The sequence below is a fragment of the Lissotriton vulgaris genome, chromosome 12 (genome assembly GCF_964263255.1).
Source record: "Lissotriton vulgaris chromosome 12, aLisVul1.2, whole genome shotgun sequence".
Lineage (NCBI taxonomy): Eukaryota > Metazoa > Chordata > Amphibia > Caudata > Salamandridae > Lissotriton > Lissotriton vulgaris.
Window position 1 is genome coordinate 520,253,862 of NC_141700.1, and position 17,197 is coordinate 520,271,058.

A 17,197-nucleotide genomic window follows, 5' to 3' on the forward strand; every position below is an offset into this window, starting at 1 on the left:
AGCTACTTAACACACTCATCCAATGAAACACACAGTGGTGCAATAATGGAGACCACACCAGTAGTTGTATTTGAAAGAAATCAAGATCTTTTATATAGGCTTTCAAATAGAGCGATGCATTATTAATTCATTAGCATTTCAGGTAAGCATTTCATTAAGACATTTCATGAATCACGTTCAGGTTGCATTTCCTATGAATGGGTGAACATTTCATTAAAAAAATAACCAGCCCATCTAGCAATGAAACTCTAACTAACCCCGCCTGTCGCATCAGACTCTTTGACAAAGGGGTAATTGTATAAACCTGGAGGATCCTACAAGAAGCGACTATAGTAATGCGTTTAAGTAACACATCAAACCTCTCATGGACGCTTTTCCTAGAAGGTAATAAAACATATCGGCAAGTACTTATCAGTCTAACAAGGAACTCTAAAGAACACAGCCTTTAGTCATCAGTGACAAGCATTTCTTCTTGTGAAAACAGGTCGGCTTGCGACCTAGATCAGATCATCAGAATACTATGGAAGCCCAACTCTGCAAGAAAATTCAGTACAGTGAAGTGACTCTCCCTCGCATTAACAAGCTGGTAATCTGGTGCACGATGTATAATTCAGGCTTGTAAATATGGGGCCCTGGCGTTGATCTCAAGGGAGGAGAGGGCGCTCTGACCCTCTAACTGCCCCACTCGACCCAGCGCGGTGCAGGCGCAGCTTCAGGGCACCTGCGCTGGGGACGAGGTGGGGCTCTCTCTCGGGCCTCGGCGGCAAAGGGGGCAGTAGTGGTTCTTGGGCACCCAAGGGGGAAGCTGGTGCGGTGCGCCGTAGGCGGAGGGGGCTCTCGGGGTCCTCCACCCCCCTCCGCGGTAAATCGGAACTTCCCCGGGTGCCGGGCCTCACGGGCAGTGGCTCGCTCCCGGCAGCCAATAGCTGCGCGGCTTGGGTGGGGGCGCGGCCGATGACGTGGCGGCACTCCCCCGTCACGGGACACTGGCCCAGGCAGGCGTCAGGCCTAGTGCGGCCTGGCGGATTCGATGCGGCGGCCCTCTCCTGGCATCGAGGGCCGCCGAGAGGGGGTCAATCCCAGCGCTGGTCACGACGCGAAGGCGGGCAGCCCCAGGGCAGGCCGGCAGCGCCTTAGAGGCGTCGCAAGGGCAGCGCTGAGGCCGCGATGACGTGGGAGCCTCCTCAGGCGCCTGAGTGCGGCACAATACAGCGCCCGACGCCGAGTCAGGTGAGCGCTTGAAGGCAAATACAGCGCCTTGCAGGCAGGCGGCCTCCTGAGGGGGGCTTCAGCGCTGGAGTCACGAGGGTTCTGGTAGCTCAGGGCAGGCGGCCTCTGACACATTGCTGGGCAGGAGGACAGATTACAGCGCTCTGCAAGTTAGTCAGCCAGTACTGCAGGCAGGATGGGGACAAATTATAGCGCTTGTCACACAGTTCAGTCAGGGGAAGACAGGTAGGCCCAGTTGAAGGCAGGGGATGCGCACGGCAGCTCAGTCCAGTACCTGGTCCCAGGAAGCAGGTTTCTTGGCGCTTGGATGGTTCTGCGCCCTTGGTTGCTTGTTTCTTGAAGTGGAAGAGGGGGGGGGGGGGGTGATGAGTTGAAGGCTTGAAGAATTTCTCCTCAGGCACTGCAGATGGGCCCTGGGGTTCCCTAACACTGGGCCAGATCAGGGGGCTAGCTTTGGACACCTCACCCAGCTTAAAAGGCAGCACCTAAATCCTGTCACTCCCAGTAGCATAGGCTCCTCACTAGGCCCTCCCGCCTAAAACTCCTGCGTGGGTTCCCCAGGTCAGTGATGCCCCAACTGACTAGAAAAAGTTCCCTCCCTTGCTTATATATGCCCAGGTCAGGTGACCACTCTCTAAGGCGTGAAAAGTCAGGTCCGCCTTCCTTCTGGAAGGTTCCAGGAGCTTCCCCAATCTAACTATGGACAGGGGCTGTGTGGCTGGTGTCGCAACATTGTATGGGGACCTGCTCCTGGCAACTAGGGTGCTACACTAAAAAGACCACGCTGCTGTAGCAGGGGCCAGTGGCAGCCATGTTGGAAGTAGAGAGCACCTGCACCCTAACACAGATTAGCTATGAAAAGGTGCCCGAAGACCTAAGGGTCAACAAAAAGTAGGTGGAAAAAATGTGGCAAGGGCAAAAAAATCACAGGGAAAGACCACCCTAGGGCTGATAGGTCTAACACTCATGCTCCAAGTAAGCACTCACTACCCGCATCCCATATGCGCTTGTTAATTAACCCCTAATAAGTCTGACCTGCATCCGGGAGACAAGCATGGGTCCTTGCGATTTCCACTTGGAATGTCCATGGGCTGCTTGACAAAATTAAGCGTGACGCGGTCTTGAGGGCCACTGGAGGGCGGGTCCAGATTTCTTGCTTTTACAAGAAACCCACCATATAAGCAATAAAAGCCCATTCTTAGCACAACTGGTGTTTCCACAGTTATTTCATTCAGGGTTCCATGGGGGTTTAGAAGCACAGCTATACTCATCAAAAGACACGTCCAGTTCCATCACATTCAGACTTGGCATGATGACCTGGGCCGGTATATTGCAATATTTGGCCTTCTCCAGGGGAAGCCCTCCTTCCTCTTCAATGTATATGAACTCTTTACTGGCTCATTGAACTTACACCAGCGAGGCTAGTGGTGCTCCCTCACCTGGCTCACTCATCATGACATAAATTATGGGATCTTCCTCCGACCGTAAAGACCTAGCTAGCTGACCGATGCCCTGTTAGCTAAAGAGGAGATGGGCTGTGGACTTCCCCCTCGGCTGTCACCTACCCAGCCGGACTTTGGGCAGACTTTCCTTCGTCTCTCCGTCGTATCTCCCCCTACCCTTTTACTCTTCCCCTACCCTTCTACACACCATGGTATATCTTGTCTTCCTATGCTCTTTAAATGTTTTTTAACCGGGACCTTAGTATTTGACCGATGACCGGTGAAGCTACCTGATAGATAAAGAGGAGATGGGCCGTGGACTTCCCCCTAGGCCGTCACCTACCCAGCCGGTCTTGGGGCAGACTTCCTTTGTCTCGCCTTTGTATCCCCCTCCTACTCCTTCACCCTACCCCCTTACCCTTCTATGCTCCATTTATCTCATCTCCTATGCTCTTTAAATGTTTTACTAGTAACGTATGTAACCTGTTAACTGATGTAATTTTGTGGAACCTCATGAAAGCGCTCTGATACCTTTGGGTCTAGCCAGCACTACATAAAACTCATTAAATAAAATAAAAGAAATAAATATCTCTTAACCTTAGCAGATGCATTTTTGCAGACCACACCTAGTGTCATCATGGAGTTCCCAACTGGATTCTTGGGGGAAAAGTGAACTGTGTTGCTCACACCTGACTGGACCCGTTTTTCGGGGGTTTGGGAGGTCTCTCGTCCCAGTCAACATGGGCATGCTTCATAGATAAAATGGGCTTGCTAGATTCCTGACGGTTCTGTCACCCCACTGACAGCAGCTATACATTCTTTTCAGGGGTACACAAGACCTTTTCACAACTATTTCCTTCTACCCATGTCTCAGGGCTACACAATATGTGAAGCACAAATATGGACATGGGGGTTGTCCAACCACATGCCGGTTGAACTGCGGATGGTGTTGGGGTAGAGGGGAGGTCCACCCTGCTGAAGATTGAGTAACTGGACCCTCGTAAACGCTAAGTCTAATCAGCCCTCCACAATACTACACGTGAATAACTCCACCATAATGTGCATTCAGTCGCCTTCTCCAGGCTCCAATGGGAGGCATGGAAGGCCACAATATGAGGTTTCATTAACAACAATCGAGCTGTGTAGGAAAGTAGGATCTTTCTTTTATGGTTACTCCCACTTTTTGCCTGTTGTCAGTATATTTTGACCGTAGTTTGACGGGATCCTGCTAATCAGGACCCTAGTCTCTGTACTTTCTCCCTAAATTGACCATTGGTAGTATTTTTGTACATTCACAATTGGTTACTGGTGTACTCTTGTAAGTCCCTAGTATGTGGTACTATGGTACCCAGGGCATAGGTACACCAGGGGTCTCCCATGGGCTGCAGCATGTCTTGTGCCACCCATGGGAGACCACTTAAACTCCGACTACAGGCCTGCCATTGCAGCCTGTGTGAGCTGCTACGTGTACATCTCACAACAGTTATACTTTTTCTTATATCTGTGGTCACTGGACTTACAACCTATAAAGTCACCCTTATGGCAGGCTCTTCAGTCCTGAGGGCAGGGTACTTGCTTATGAGTGTGAGGGTGCCCCTGCATGAGCAGGACACCTCTGAAAACCTCAAAGTTGATTCTCTAAGCTATGTAGTGCGGTCAGCCATTTTAATACATAGAGTGGACATCAGTCAATACAAGATGTCTAACTATCTAGTGGCTGCACCAAAACAGGTTATGTTTGGTATCAAACATGTTGGAATCCTACCCCAGCACCAATTCCAATGTTTGAAGTATGATCCTTTGTACGGGGGGCTCCCTTGTGGTACTCCCCTGTACTCCTGGTAACAGCCTTTCAGGGTTTGACAGCAAGCTAGAGCTGCCGCCGACCGCAGATACAATTCTGTCCTCCTGCTCCAGAGCAAAGCGTGAGCAGAGGAAGGTAAAACAATAGGTCTCCTGTCACAGGGATGCGTGACCACCTCTCAGACAGGACTTCGTTTTTTGGGCTGGGTGGGGGCGCTTGCGAGCGCCACCAGACTGCTTTTAAAGGGTACATTTGGTGCCCTCCTTGCATACTCCAGTCTAAGCCAGTTCAGGGAGACCTTGGCTCCCAATCTGGTGCAAAACTGGACATAGGAGTATCCTCCCCTCTGTCCAGTCCCTCCTCTGGAGGGACTCCTGAGTTGTCCTAACCCTTTCTAAGGGTATAAAAGGACTTACCTGTAGGTGGGTCCTCAGATTTGTCGTGGGACAAGACTGAAGCCTGTAACCATGTCACTCTTCGACCGTCTGAACACTTGGACTTCGCCTGGACACGAGACTGCACCAAGGAAGACTCCTGCTGTTCCTGGTCTCGCTGTTCTGCAAGTCTTCTTCATCGTCTGTTTGTGTACTTTCTCCAGGATCTTCAACAAACCTATGGGCATCAAGGAACCCTGAAGTAATCTCCCTTGGAGTGAAAGAGTCACTCCCCTGCAATTGGAGGCACTGCAACAAAGCTGGCTGGTTTGCTGCTCCTGATGTTTCACAGACTTTCTGAGGCTCAGCAACACAGGTGGTGGCTCTGCAACTCCCTCTGGGACTGATGTGGCTTCTCTGTAATTTTGAGGCCAGTATCCCTTGTCGGAACTGCTGGGACTGAACCCCTGTGCACCGCATGGACTTGCTGTTGCCAAGGCTTGTTGGCTCTGCATGCCAGAGATCTTCAGGCAACAAGAAGCACCAGCCTCCAGCATCTCTTCCTGCCACATACAGCATCCTCACTGCATTCCCTGCACCACGGGTCTTCCTTCTTGGTGAGCTGCTCTGGGTCCTCTTGCTACTACTGTGTCTTCGGCCTGTGGATCCTCCTGAGGGTCTGCTCTTGCTTAAGTGGGCTCCCCTGCCTGCTCGAGGCCAACTCAGACTCTCCTGCTGTTGATGAGTTCCTTGGACCTTGCTGGTCTCAACGTTGCTCCTTTTTTGTTCTCCACAGCAGTTGCAGCTACCAAGGCTTGTTGGTGCTCCCGTCAGACACCGACCACCTAGTCAACGACATCTGACGTGGGACAGCTCGTGTATGACTCCTGTTCTTCCTCAGCATCCTCACAGCTGCAGCGACAAGGTCACCTTCAACTCTTCTGAACAGTCTGACATCAGTGGGCATTGCTCTTCCATGCCTCCTGATCACTCGAGTGGCGTAGACTCTGTCCCCTTCGCTTGCAGGTTCTTCACTTGCTGATCCACTCTTGGCTTCCATTGGAATTTTTCACCTTCTTCTTCAGAAGCACTTTTCTCCAAGTTTTCCATTGTCGTCTACAGAGGATTTCGACGTCTCTTCACCCCTATGTACCTGGCTTCCCTGGTGTAGGTAACCTGGTCTCTGGGGAATCCACAGGTGGGGTGGCTCTCCAACCATCCGTCCTCCAAGGGAATACTTGGGGGTCTGCTGGGAAGGGCAACCTAAACTCCTCCATTGACTTTCATTGGGCATGCAGCTGTGTTCCTGTTCTGCACGCAGCCTCCATGGGTTCCTGGGTACTTACCTTGGGTGGTTCCTTGTGACCCTGGCTCCTCTGGGTTTTTTGATCCAAGTCCCATCTTCCCTTGCAGTTCGCATTCCACTTTCTAAATATATGGTTTGTCTCCCCCTGGAGACCACTGTATTATGTGCTAATTACCTTATTGCAATTGAAGTATTTTTTGTGTTGTGTTGATATCTGTCTGGGTAGCAGTGTTGTGTAATAAAAAGAAGCATTTTTTATATAAATACTGTGTGGTTCTTTTTTTTTTAACCTACACTACATGACTAAACTGATAAAAATAGCTGCTTACCACTCCGTCTGGACTAAAACTGAAGGCTGTTCTCCACTGCTACCACTTAACGAACTTTCTATGGTTGTCTAAGACCACTAAAACCACAATAAGGGTTGGCTGGATTAGTGCAATGTGCGTCGCACAAGTTACTACTTGTGTAACGATATATCTGTAAGAGACATTAGTTAGTGATAGATTCCGTACCTTAGAATATCCCCAGGCGTCAGACTTGATCCGGAAAGTTTTGCTAGCAGTACCCCTGAGCGTCAGTAGGTGGCATTGTGCGGCTCCGCGTCTGTTGCTGGCATCGTATGCGCCGAGATGACATCACGGAGACTACTTAGGCGCCACCCATGCGCGTTGACATTAGTTCTGTACACGACTTTCCGCGTCAGGAAGGCAGAGCCATCAAAGAAACTCACCACTGATGCCATGAAACGAGGACCCTGAAAGGGATGTCCTTAACCCTAGTAATCAGTTTTGCAGAACTGGGAGGATGGGTTTGGCGGTAAGGAATCTATCACTAACTAATGTCTCTTGCAGATATATCGTTACAAAATCAGTAACTTGTGCATCTGAAAGAGACACATTAGTGATAGATTCCTTACCTTAGAATAGATACCCCATCAATACCAACCCCAGTGGTGGTCTACGAATAAGATTACACCTGAAAGTCAAGGAGAACAGAAAGGCCAAAGAAGCTGTCTCTCCAGACTTGACTATCAAGGCTGTAATGCTTGGTAAACATGTGCAGCGAGGCCCACGTAGCTGCCTGACAAATGTCTTGCAAGGGAACGCCGCGTCCCAAGACAGTAGTTGCTGCAGTTGCCCTGGTGGAATGGGCATGCAGCCCCACAGGAGGCTCCAACCTTTTTTGGCGCCCAAGTAGCCAACAAAGAGCTGGTCATCCACCCGGAACTGTTGTGTGCGGCTCAGGTAGAAGTAGAGTGCACGTTTTGGATCCAGACGGTGGAGCCTCTCTTCCTCGCGTCCTTACCCTCGGCCACGGCCTGGGACAGCACAACCTGGACCTCTTCAGGACACTGAGGCAACACCTCAGCAACGGTATCCCACACCGCGTGGGAATAGCGGCACAATCGACATGAGGTGTTCACCGAACGCAGCCCCAGGCTGGCTGGCGAGAACAACCGCTTGCCGAAATGCTCCAGCTTCTTAAAGTCGTTATCTGTCGGCGCCGTGGGAAAGGCACTCTGGGACGTCGAAGCTTTAATGACCAGGCTCTCGGTGTAGGATGAGTGTAGGATGAGTGGTCAGAAAGACAGGATCACCCGGCGCAGGGCGATGACACCTGGCAACGTTCTTATTCACAGGCGCCCCTGTGGACGGCCACAACCAAGTGCCCAACAAGACATCAGTGAGGGCGTCATTGAAAGGAAGTAGTGGCTCCAATGAAGTGGACGCTGACTGGAGTACTTCAGTGAAGAGATTAATTTTCAGGGCCACCGGTGGGGTAGACGGCCCAGCAGTATCATGACACGGGACTGCGGGGCCCAAAGGCACACCGGCGGGACCCCGAGGCCTAAACAGGCGGTCCATGGCAGCAAGAAACTCTTGTACCGGTTCGGGAGTCGCCAATGGACCCGGGTAAGGTGAGTAGGCCACAGTATTCCGAGGCCCCTAAGGAGCAGCAGGGACGGAACCCCTGTCCCCCTCGTCCCCATCGAGGGAGCGACAGGGGGATGTCGGAGAGCGACAACGCTTCTTCAACTTCTTTTTGTGCCATCTCTTACCTGAATCTGAGGGAGAAGACTTGAGTCCCGAGGAGCGGTGATAGTGGTCCCGCGAGCGTTCCGGGTAATGACCCCTGGACCTCGAACGGTACTGGGACGAGTGCCGAACTTCAAGCAACTTCCGGCGCCGGTCCCTCAAGGCCTTCGGGCCATAGCTCGACAGTCCAGACAGGACCGGGAGACGTGGTCACGCTCCAGGCAGTAGAGACAGACGTTGTGGGGGTCCGCCACCTACATATTGCGACGGCAGGCCCCGCAGGACTTAAAACCAGGCATCCCTACTCGCCCAGAGAAGACCAACAAGAGACAAAAGTCCCCAAAAAGATAGTCAAAAAGTGACTAAGGTATGTATGTGCTCTAACCGGATCTGCGCTTACTGGCCCGAAAAAAGTAAGGACTGACGTCAGCGTGCATGGGTGGCGCCTAACATGATTGCATAGTATCATCATACATTCGTTTGTTACAGATGGCTAGGGAGACATATTCCTCACCACCGTCAACTTTCTCTTCATCTTCACTAGCTGACCTCTGCTATTTTTGTCAGCATGCTCAGACACAGTCTCCATATTTCTCATCTTCTTTCATTTTATATCACCTAACTGTTTTTTAAACGGCCATCACTCCCTCAACTTTCAGCTTTTCTGCCATGCCATCTCTGTAACTTAGTTTAACTCCTCTTTCGGTCTGACCTTTGAGACAGCATAATAATTTAGCAAAATTATGGAAACATACATTTGGTCTTTTAGTCCGCTGTCAGTATTTTCAGGTCTAACAAATTGTCAGTCACACTTTAATTCTGACAATCACTCCACACAGCAAGCGGCAGTGGATCAACCCACTTAAATCACTGGCTCTCCATTGTGCGCGACATGGCATTTGTGCTTATGCACAAAGTGGTCTTACAGATAGAAATGTTTGCACTTCAGAATAAGGCCCATGGGACAATGTTTCCTTTTATTTAATAAATTACTATATTTACTAACTAGCAGCCTGTCCCGACGTTGTCCGGGTATGAATTGCTGCCGGACAGTAGTATATTGTTTTGTAGGATTTCGTTTTGATTGCATTTCTTATCTGTGACAGGCCTGTGAAACGCTCCGGTTCACAGTGCACTGCTGATGCACTTAAGAGTGCGCGTTCAGTAGTGTGTGAACTCGAGTTTCCCTACTTTATTTTTCCTTGCAATATTATGTAGCGCGAACTCGACAACATGGCAAGAGCACAATTTACATTACAGAAGAACACATTAATTTGTGGTAAGCACGGGGAGACAAAGGGATTTGCCTGGAATCACAGGATGTTGAGCTGATGCAGAGATTCGAACGTAGCTCCCCAGCTCTAAAGTTCGCAATTCTAGAACTTGTGGCGGGAGGTGTCTCTAAAAGTGTATGTCGGTGCTGGCCATCAATGAGAGAGACCTGTGCATTTTTCAAATGGTTGGTGAAAAAATATGAGTATGTTGCTGGAGATGTGGGCCGCCGGTCCACCAATGTACTTACCGGGGGAGGGTAAACACCCATTATTCCGCAACTTTCTTTCCGCATACCATCATTACGAAAGTACCATGACTCCGCAATGCCATCATAACGCATGGCATTACATTTTATATGCTTTTACCACGCATACATTTACAACGAAATTCGTTGTAAATGCATGAATGGTAAAAGCAGGTTTTTTAAAAAAATGTTTGGATTAGGTAAGTATGGGTATAGGGGTATATGTTTTGGGGTACTGAGGTATATGTTTTGGGGTGTTTGGGTATTTTAAGGGTTCAGATATAGTTTGGGGGTATGGGGTACAGGGGTAGTTTCAGGGTTTAGGGATAGGTATGAGTTTTGGGGTACAGGGGTATTTTTAGGGTTCAGGGCTAGGTTTGGGTTTTGGGGAATAGGGGTATTTCTAGGGTTCAGGGGTAGGTTTGGGTTTTGGGGTACAGAGGTATTTTAAGGGTTCAGGGCGAGGTTTGGGTTTTGGGGTACAGGGGTATTTTTGGGTTCAGGGCTAGGTTTGGGTTTTGGGGTACAGCGGTATTTTAGGGTTCAGGGGTAGGTTTGGGTTTTGGGGTACAGGGTTATTTTTTGGGTTCAGGGCTAGGTTTGGGTTTTGGGGTACAGGGGTATTTTTAGGGTTCAGGGGTAGTTTTGGGTTTTGGGGTACAGGGGTATTTTAAGGGTTCGGGCTAGGTTTGGGTTTTGGGGTACAGGGGTATTTTAGGGTTCAGGGGTAGGTTTGGGTTTTGGGGTACAGTGGTATTTTTAGGGTTCAGGGCTAGGTTTGGGTTTTGGGGTACAGGGGTATTTTTAGGGTTCAGGGGTAGGTTTGGGTTTTGAGGTACAGGGGCATTTATAGGGTTTAGGGCTGGGTTTGGGTTTTGGGGTACAGGGGTATTTTTAGGGTTTAGGGATAGGTTTGGGTTTTGGGGTACAGGGTATATTTATAGGGTTAAGATGGGTTAGTGTTTAAGGGTGTTGCGGTATTTTAAGGAGTAAGGGTGGGTTATGATTATGGGGTGCAGGGGTATTTAAAGGGAGCAGGGTGGGATTATCACACGATATGAGACATGGCATGAAGGGCGGAACGTACCACACGCCCCCAGCGTTTGTCACGCCCCCAGCACACGCCCACAGCACAACGCAGACACGCCCACAAGGGACTACTTTGCTGGCACGGTTCTTTTACCTTTTAAATGTATATGGTGGGCGTCTGCATAGCCTATGTCCTTCTGCTGTAACTGCCCTTTCCAACGCTGTATTGGGTGCTGTGATTGGTGCTGTGGTTCCTGAGATTACCCGCCTCAAAGGTTTAGGCTCTCTCTTTATTATATTAGTATGGATATTAGCATTGTTAGGTTTATTACTACTGAGTGCCCAGCAGCTACTTGAACAAAATTATGGGCAGGCTTGCTTGTCTTAATGTCTATGAAATCCGGAGCATACTTATTATTTTACCAATCTAAAATGGTTGTCAGCCAACTTGGAATGGTAAAACAATAAAAAAGCATAAAAATCATAGAAGGCCACTCGTGTGTGCACGATGCTTTTTACAAAATCTTTCAAAGATGTCCGTCTGCGTATGCACATGCGAGTGCATACCCCGGTGGCCATCATGCAATGCTTTAGTATTGTAAAGTATGGCAAAGCAAATAGCTCTCTAACTCCATATTCAAGATCATATGTATTAGGTCTGCCAATGTTTATTTATCTATTTATTTTTTTACACTTCTTTAAACTTAACATGTCTACTACGACTGTAAGGTCACATCAGAAAAAGGGTACTGTGGCTGGATAACTTTATTAAGAAGCAGTTTACTCTTATAATTTTATTAAGTAAGTACTTATTAGGCTTATTTCTTTATTTTGGTAAGCTAATTTACCTTTTTTAAACGGATTTATTTAATGATTGTGAAAAGTTTGCAACCTTTAAAAAATAAATGCTGGATTACGGACATCAGATTCTATAATGCACTTGTGTTTTTTAATCTTACATCATCCAATTGTTTTTCATCAGCGTGGCAAATGACCATGTCTGGCTTTTGTCAGCCTGGTTTTATTAGCTTTTTCACCAATTTTTGATCATTCAGAATGTACACCCAAGCATCGAAGAAAAGTCCTGTAATATTTTATCACATCCTCTTTTTGGGGAAGAATGAACGTTACTCACCTGGGAAATGTCGGGTGTATGCTGTTTTTGAGCAACGTGGCTGTCAGATCTACCCCCACGCCGATCGACGCTTCCCCTGGGACCTTTCGAGATAACAGACTGAGGGCCGGTCTTCGGTTCGGACAACTGATTTCCTTCTGCTGTGTGTTTTGCTACTGCTTCAATGCTGAGTGATCCGGCTTGAACTGGCTGACCAGTAACAGATTCTTGGGCTTGAGACGCTGCAAAGAAGGCACATTTTAGAACAGAATAGTTCTGAAACATTACATTGTTATTGCCCAGCCATTGCCATTAATATAATTTGAGAGTTCTTCCACAAAAACTCGAGGAGCAGAATTTTGGAACTTTAGTTATCATTAGTCGCTAGCTAATCCCACTACTCACCCATCCCTAAGAATCTAAAAGGATCTGTAATTCAATTAATTACCGAAGCAGAAAAAACTACTTTGTTGCAGTACTTCAGTGTTACCCTGACTATGGTGATCTAATTTTAGGTAGAAGATGCACTTTGTTGATTCTCAAGATGAAAGATGCTACTTACCTATATCTGACGTTCTCCAGTACTAGTATCTGTTATAGATTCACATGCTTGAATGAACACCGCTGACAAGCTGGGAGTCCCATGGTAGACAGAGTGAGCAGTACAATATTAAACATACACAGAAAGGCTTTAACGTACGCATAACAATATCCTATTCACCTAATTATAAAGGATCCAAAACTCAGCCAATCAAATCAAAGAATAGTCTTCATCTCTCCCTACCCAGCCCACCACAGGTAAATTTTCATAGCACAAGCATTAAAGTATTTTTTTTTATTTACAAGTTTGCCTGAGTTGGGGAGGGGTGGGTCACATATGAATCTATGAAATCTACCAATACTAAAGAGCTTCAGTTACAGGAAGTAATGTTTTTCTTCTTCATTATTGGATCTTAAATTGATTGACATGCTTCAATCAGACCAACAACCTGTAATTAAAAATCGAGCATCATTCAGCTGTTGAAAGGGCGTGAAGGCTAAACAAGCATACCTTGTTGAAACAGATGAGGTAGAAGTAGGATTTCACTAGGACAGAAATTGCCCTTAGCAAATTAGATAGCTTACAAGTGGTCCATGTTTGCAAATTTCAATGTAACGAAGTCAACTTAGATTTGAGCTTGCTGCAGGCAATATTTGTTTTAATATCAGGGAAATAGGCAGAAAAAACAGTCCAGCAGACTATAAAACAAGCCCAGGCACATACAAAAAATGGAACACACACTGAACTGTCAGACCGGCCCCTCGGGCACTGCTCAATTGCCCTGTATGGCAGTCTAACTTGTCCTGCTGCCGTATCTCTTTTTACTGGCAGTAATACTGCATAACAGTGTTCCTCGTTTTCCACGTTGATATCCTGCATATTCCCACAATCAACATGTCGGAGAAGAAGGCTGTAGCTGTAGACACACCACTTGCTGAATGAGCATTCACTTTCTTTTGAAGCGGATGATCTGCTTCTTTATGACAAAACACTAAGGCTATAGACGAAGTCAGTCCCTTGTTTGCTTGAAAATTATCTGGAGTCCGCAGGATGGACTGAGGTAGAAAGAAAGACACATGTAGACATGCTGCAAATCCCTGACATAGTGTGTGACACAGAGAAACAGCTTCCACACAGCAAAAAGACCAGGACCCCTCTCCCCAGGGACATGCCAGGCCCGGAGGGAGCGGGGCCCAAGGAGTTTGAACCTTACGAGGTAGAGCACCTGGGCCCAAGGAGACCTTCTAGGAAACAGCTGTGCCTTGGGCAGCAGTTCTGCCCCACTCTTGAAGGCTTGAGGCAGCAAGATGCTGCACAGGAGCAGGGAGATGACAGTGGCCCCCTCAGGGCCTATTGGGAGGATGGACTCTGGCACACTGAAGTCAGAGACTCCACACCTGGTGCCACTAGGAGAGTGGTAGTGCCTCAGTTGTAAAGAGAGTTCCTGCCCACTTTGGCCCATAACATCCCCCTAGCTTGAAAATATTAATTCTGCATGTAGCTGCTGAGTCATCAGCTCTCACAACGATGTCACATTCTCATTACTTAATACTAATGTTTGTTACCCTCCTGTTTCCAGTCCTCACTCGCTATCTGTGCCTTCAACAAGCGCTTAGCAGTGACTGGGGGATTCTGGGAATGCCAGCCGTCTCAGGGTGCCATATGTATTTCTATCTGCCTGCTGCGTTCAGAATATCATTGTACTTTTAATTGTTATGAACCATGCTATGATTTGGCAAATTATAATCTCAAAAGTAGAATTTAAACCGTGCACAAGTGAATGTACTATTTTTGCTAAAGGCAGTGTGTTACATTCAATATTGTTAGGGTGTTGATCCTGTCACAACAAAATAAAGTCACAATTTAATGTTAATGTAGGAATAGGCCCCATTGGTCATTCTTTTCCTTGCATTTGAATTGATCATTTGTAACGGTAACCATTATTTAAATAGAAAATCATCTGATTGACCAAACATCTAATGTAAACAACTGTTTGAATGATTTATATATCTAAAAGCGTATTTTCACATATTAAGTAAGCTGTCCTCTGTCTGTATTGATTGTGGACATTTGAAGATCAAGGCTCCACTAGAGAAAATGTTCAAGCTTGAATGCACACCAGATCGAAGACTCAATACCCAAGACTGTTACAAGATAATCAAGTCTGCAAAGCACGCTCACCTACATTCATCCACACACTTGTAGACCTGGTTTCCCCTCTGAGGCACCCACCAATACGCGTAATTTATCAGTAATGGTTCCAGTATGCGCAATGCTGGTATAAAGTACTGAAAGGGTATATTATGGCTGCCATTAACATGTCTTTTAGCACTGAGGATTCTTGCTCACGGAATGGACTCACCTTTCTCATCTGCCTCCCGCTGGGCTTGTTCCAGAGCTGCCCTAATACACAACTCCCTTGCTTTAAGGCCTGCTTGGCTGCTACCGTCCTTAATGGCCTCCAGGATCACTGAGTCAATGGATAGGTAGGCAGCTCCATAGTACTTCGCCAAGGAGATTGCAATTTGTGTCTTTCCTGAAATAGAAATGATGGCGAGACTGCTTATTGTATAGCAATAAATATGACCTTTTGTGCTTCACTTCTTACATAAGCAAACTGTCAAATTATCCCTCCCTCCCTACACTGCAGCATAGTGTGCTACAGGAGAAGTTCAGTTAGGTCAATTACATTTCTTTAACACTGGATTTGTGCAATTTTAAGAACATCAACATTCCAGAATCATGCAGCTAGCACTTCATCCAAATGAATGTTAAGAAAATGAGACCTCATTGTACTCTTATAATATCAGATGTTTTCTTCAGGAGGCCACTGTAACACCCATTTGCTGTCCCACAAAACACATCTGAACGTTGAGTCCATGAAAACAAAGAGATGGCAAATGGACTGAACTTTCTATACTGCTTAGAGATATACTCTGTCTGGACGTTTGTTGCAACAATCACAGGGTAATCCCATTATTCAGTAAATACTCAGATAATGATCTAATTTGAAAAGTTAATGCTTTTCAAACAGGACAAATCAAATGCATGTAATAACAGAACGGGCACAGTGTACAGAAATCCCAAAAGGTGTGGCAAAAAATTGTCCTGCCATCAAAAACAACACTTGTTCACAGACCTCCTTTACCTTCATGTCACTGAGTAACGCCCTTTCCTCCGACTCTTTTTTTGTATTTTCTCTATTTTACTCTCCAAAGTTCAATGACCCATCTCCCATTGCTAATTTCCATGTTGTTTTTCGATGACATCTAAACTGCAAACAGTTATTCTGGGTGTCCAGTTAACCATCTCTGCTCCAAAATGCTGATTATGCCTTCCACCCTCCACGCTAGGCATTAACCATGAGCTGTTCTCCTTCTTTCCCTGTCCATGTCCATCTTCTCAGCTATCTCCTGCCCACCTTTTTTTGCACATTTCCCAGCTATCTATCCCTATCAATCCTACCCCGGCACAATTCTTCTTGGCCCCATTTATGCTCCGACACGTACCTGTGAGGGGTGCTCCATGTACTATTACTGCAATGCCCTTTCGGTTCTTGGATGCACGTCCTTCTGGAGAGATGTCAATTCCGAGGTGCCGGGCAAGGGCTTTGGACAAAGGGTTGTTATCCAGCTCCCCGACCGCCTTCACATTGTTCCCATCAATTATCTGTTGTTTTAGAGCTGCATAGAAACAAAGTTTAAGGAGAGCTGGTTGTTGCAGCCATCAGCAAACTACACTCATGGACATCATGAGGACTAAACTCCAAAATACAATTCATTCTATCCCTTCATTTTAATGGCTCAGTTAACTAGTACGTAGCCTTCCTTATGAGCATCAGAATGGTTATGGAGCAAGAATAAATTGTTATTCGCTACTGATCTTAAATTGTTTTTTCGAAGTTAATCTTGCTTTCACTAACTCCTGATATATTTCTTTCCATAGTCACAGTTCTTAGCTTTTTGCTCTTGCCCTTTGCTCTGTCACAAGACTGTGTTCTCACCACCTCAAGCCACGTTGCTTTTTCTGTAGTCATCAGTCTGCTGCTTTTCCTCTAGCCCTTGGAGCAATTCTGTAAGTATGAACATTACCATCTTTTGCTTTGATCCTCATGAATAAGTTCGTAATTTGATTTCTTTTAGACTTATTTTTTTCAAAGTTTTCTCCGTGGCATTCCTGTGAAATGACTCTTTCCTTCGACCCTGCCTCTGCTGGTAGCTCTTGAACTCTTGCACGTGAAACACAGCGCACACAGTGTTACGAGAAGATGACTGAATACAAATAGCTATATCTATATTTTTTATGCAAAAGTTCAGTTCCAAAAAACTTTATTTCGGTCAATGTGACCTAAAAAAGTGCAACTCCTAAAATCAAATATAACATACACAGAAAGAAACAAGTGATAATATGGAACATATAAGATACACAATACACCTAAATATATTATCTGGCTACCTTCATACATAATAAAAAATGTCAATTTAAGGTTATAGCTAGTCGATGAATGCAAAAGGCATATTAATAGTTGCAGCCCACTTTCAACTTTAGTGACGACACAAAAGCAGCACAAAGGGGATGAATAGAACAGGAGTTAGACAATGTCCCTAGGCTGAGCATCCACTATGTACAAACTCCTCTCCAGGCATTTAGATGTACTTCCAAAGTACTAGCCTACACTGTACATGTCAGCATCTATCGTTCTCTCTTCATCTTGACTGGTTATCTCCCTCATTCTCCACGGATCCTTGAGCCCAAAGGGACCACATGCTAACCAAGTAGAGGCTGAGAACGGATGGGGT

The 17,197-nt window shown here is 46.7% G+C and overlaps 1 protein-coding gene across 1 annotated transcript in view; it reads right to left on the minus strand.

The window, feature by feature from the left end:
* The window catches only part of HYDIN (HYDIN axonemal central pair apparatus protein), a 2,950,008-nt gene that overhangs the window by 1,530,629 nt on the left and 1,402,182 nt on the right, over positions 1 to 17,197 (minus strand). Inside the window, exons 39-41 of the mRNA XM_086945295.1 lie at positions 15,908 to 16,081; positions 14,761 to 14,934; positions 11,879 to 12,099 (exon numbers count right to left, since the gene is read on the minus strand). Coding sequence (XP_086801421.1) covers positions 11,879 to 12,099; positions 14,761 to 14,934; positions 15,908 to 16,081 — 569 coding nt within the window. The remainder of the gene's footprint in view (positions 1 to 11,878; positions 12,100 to 14,760; positions 14,935 to 15,907; positions 16,082 to 17,197) is intronic.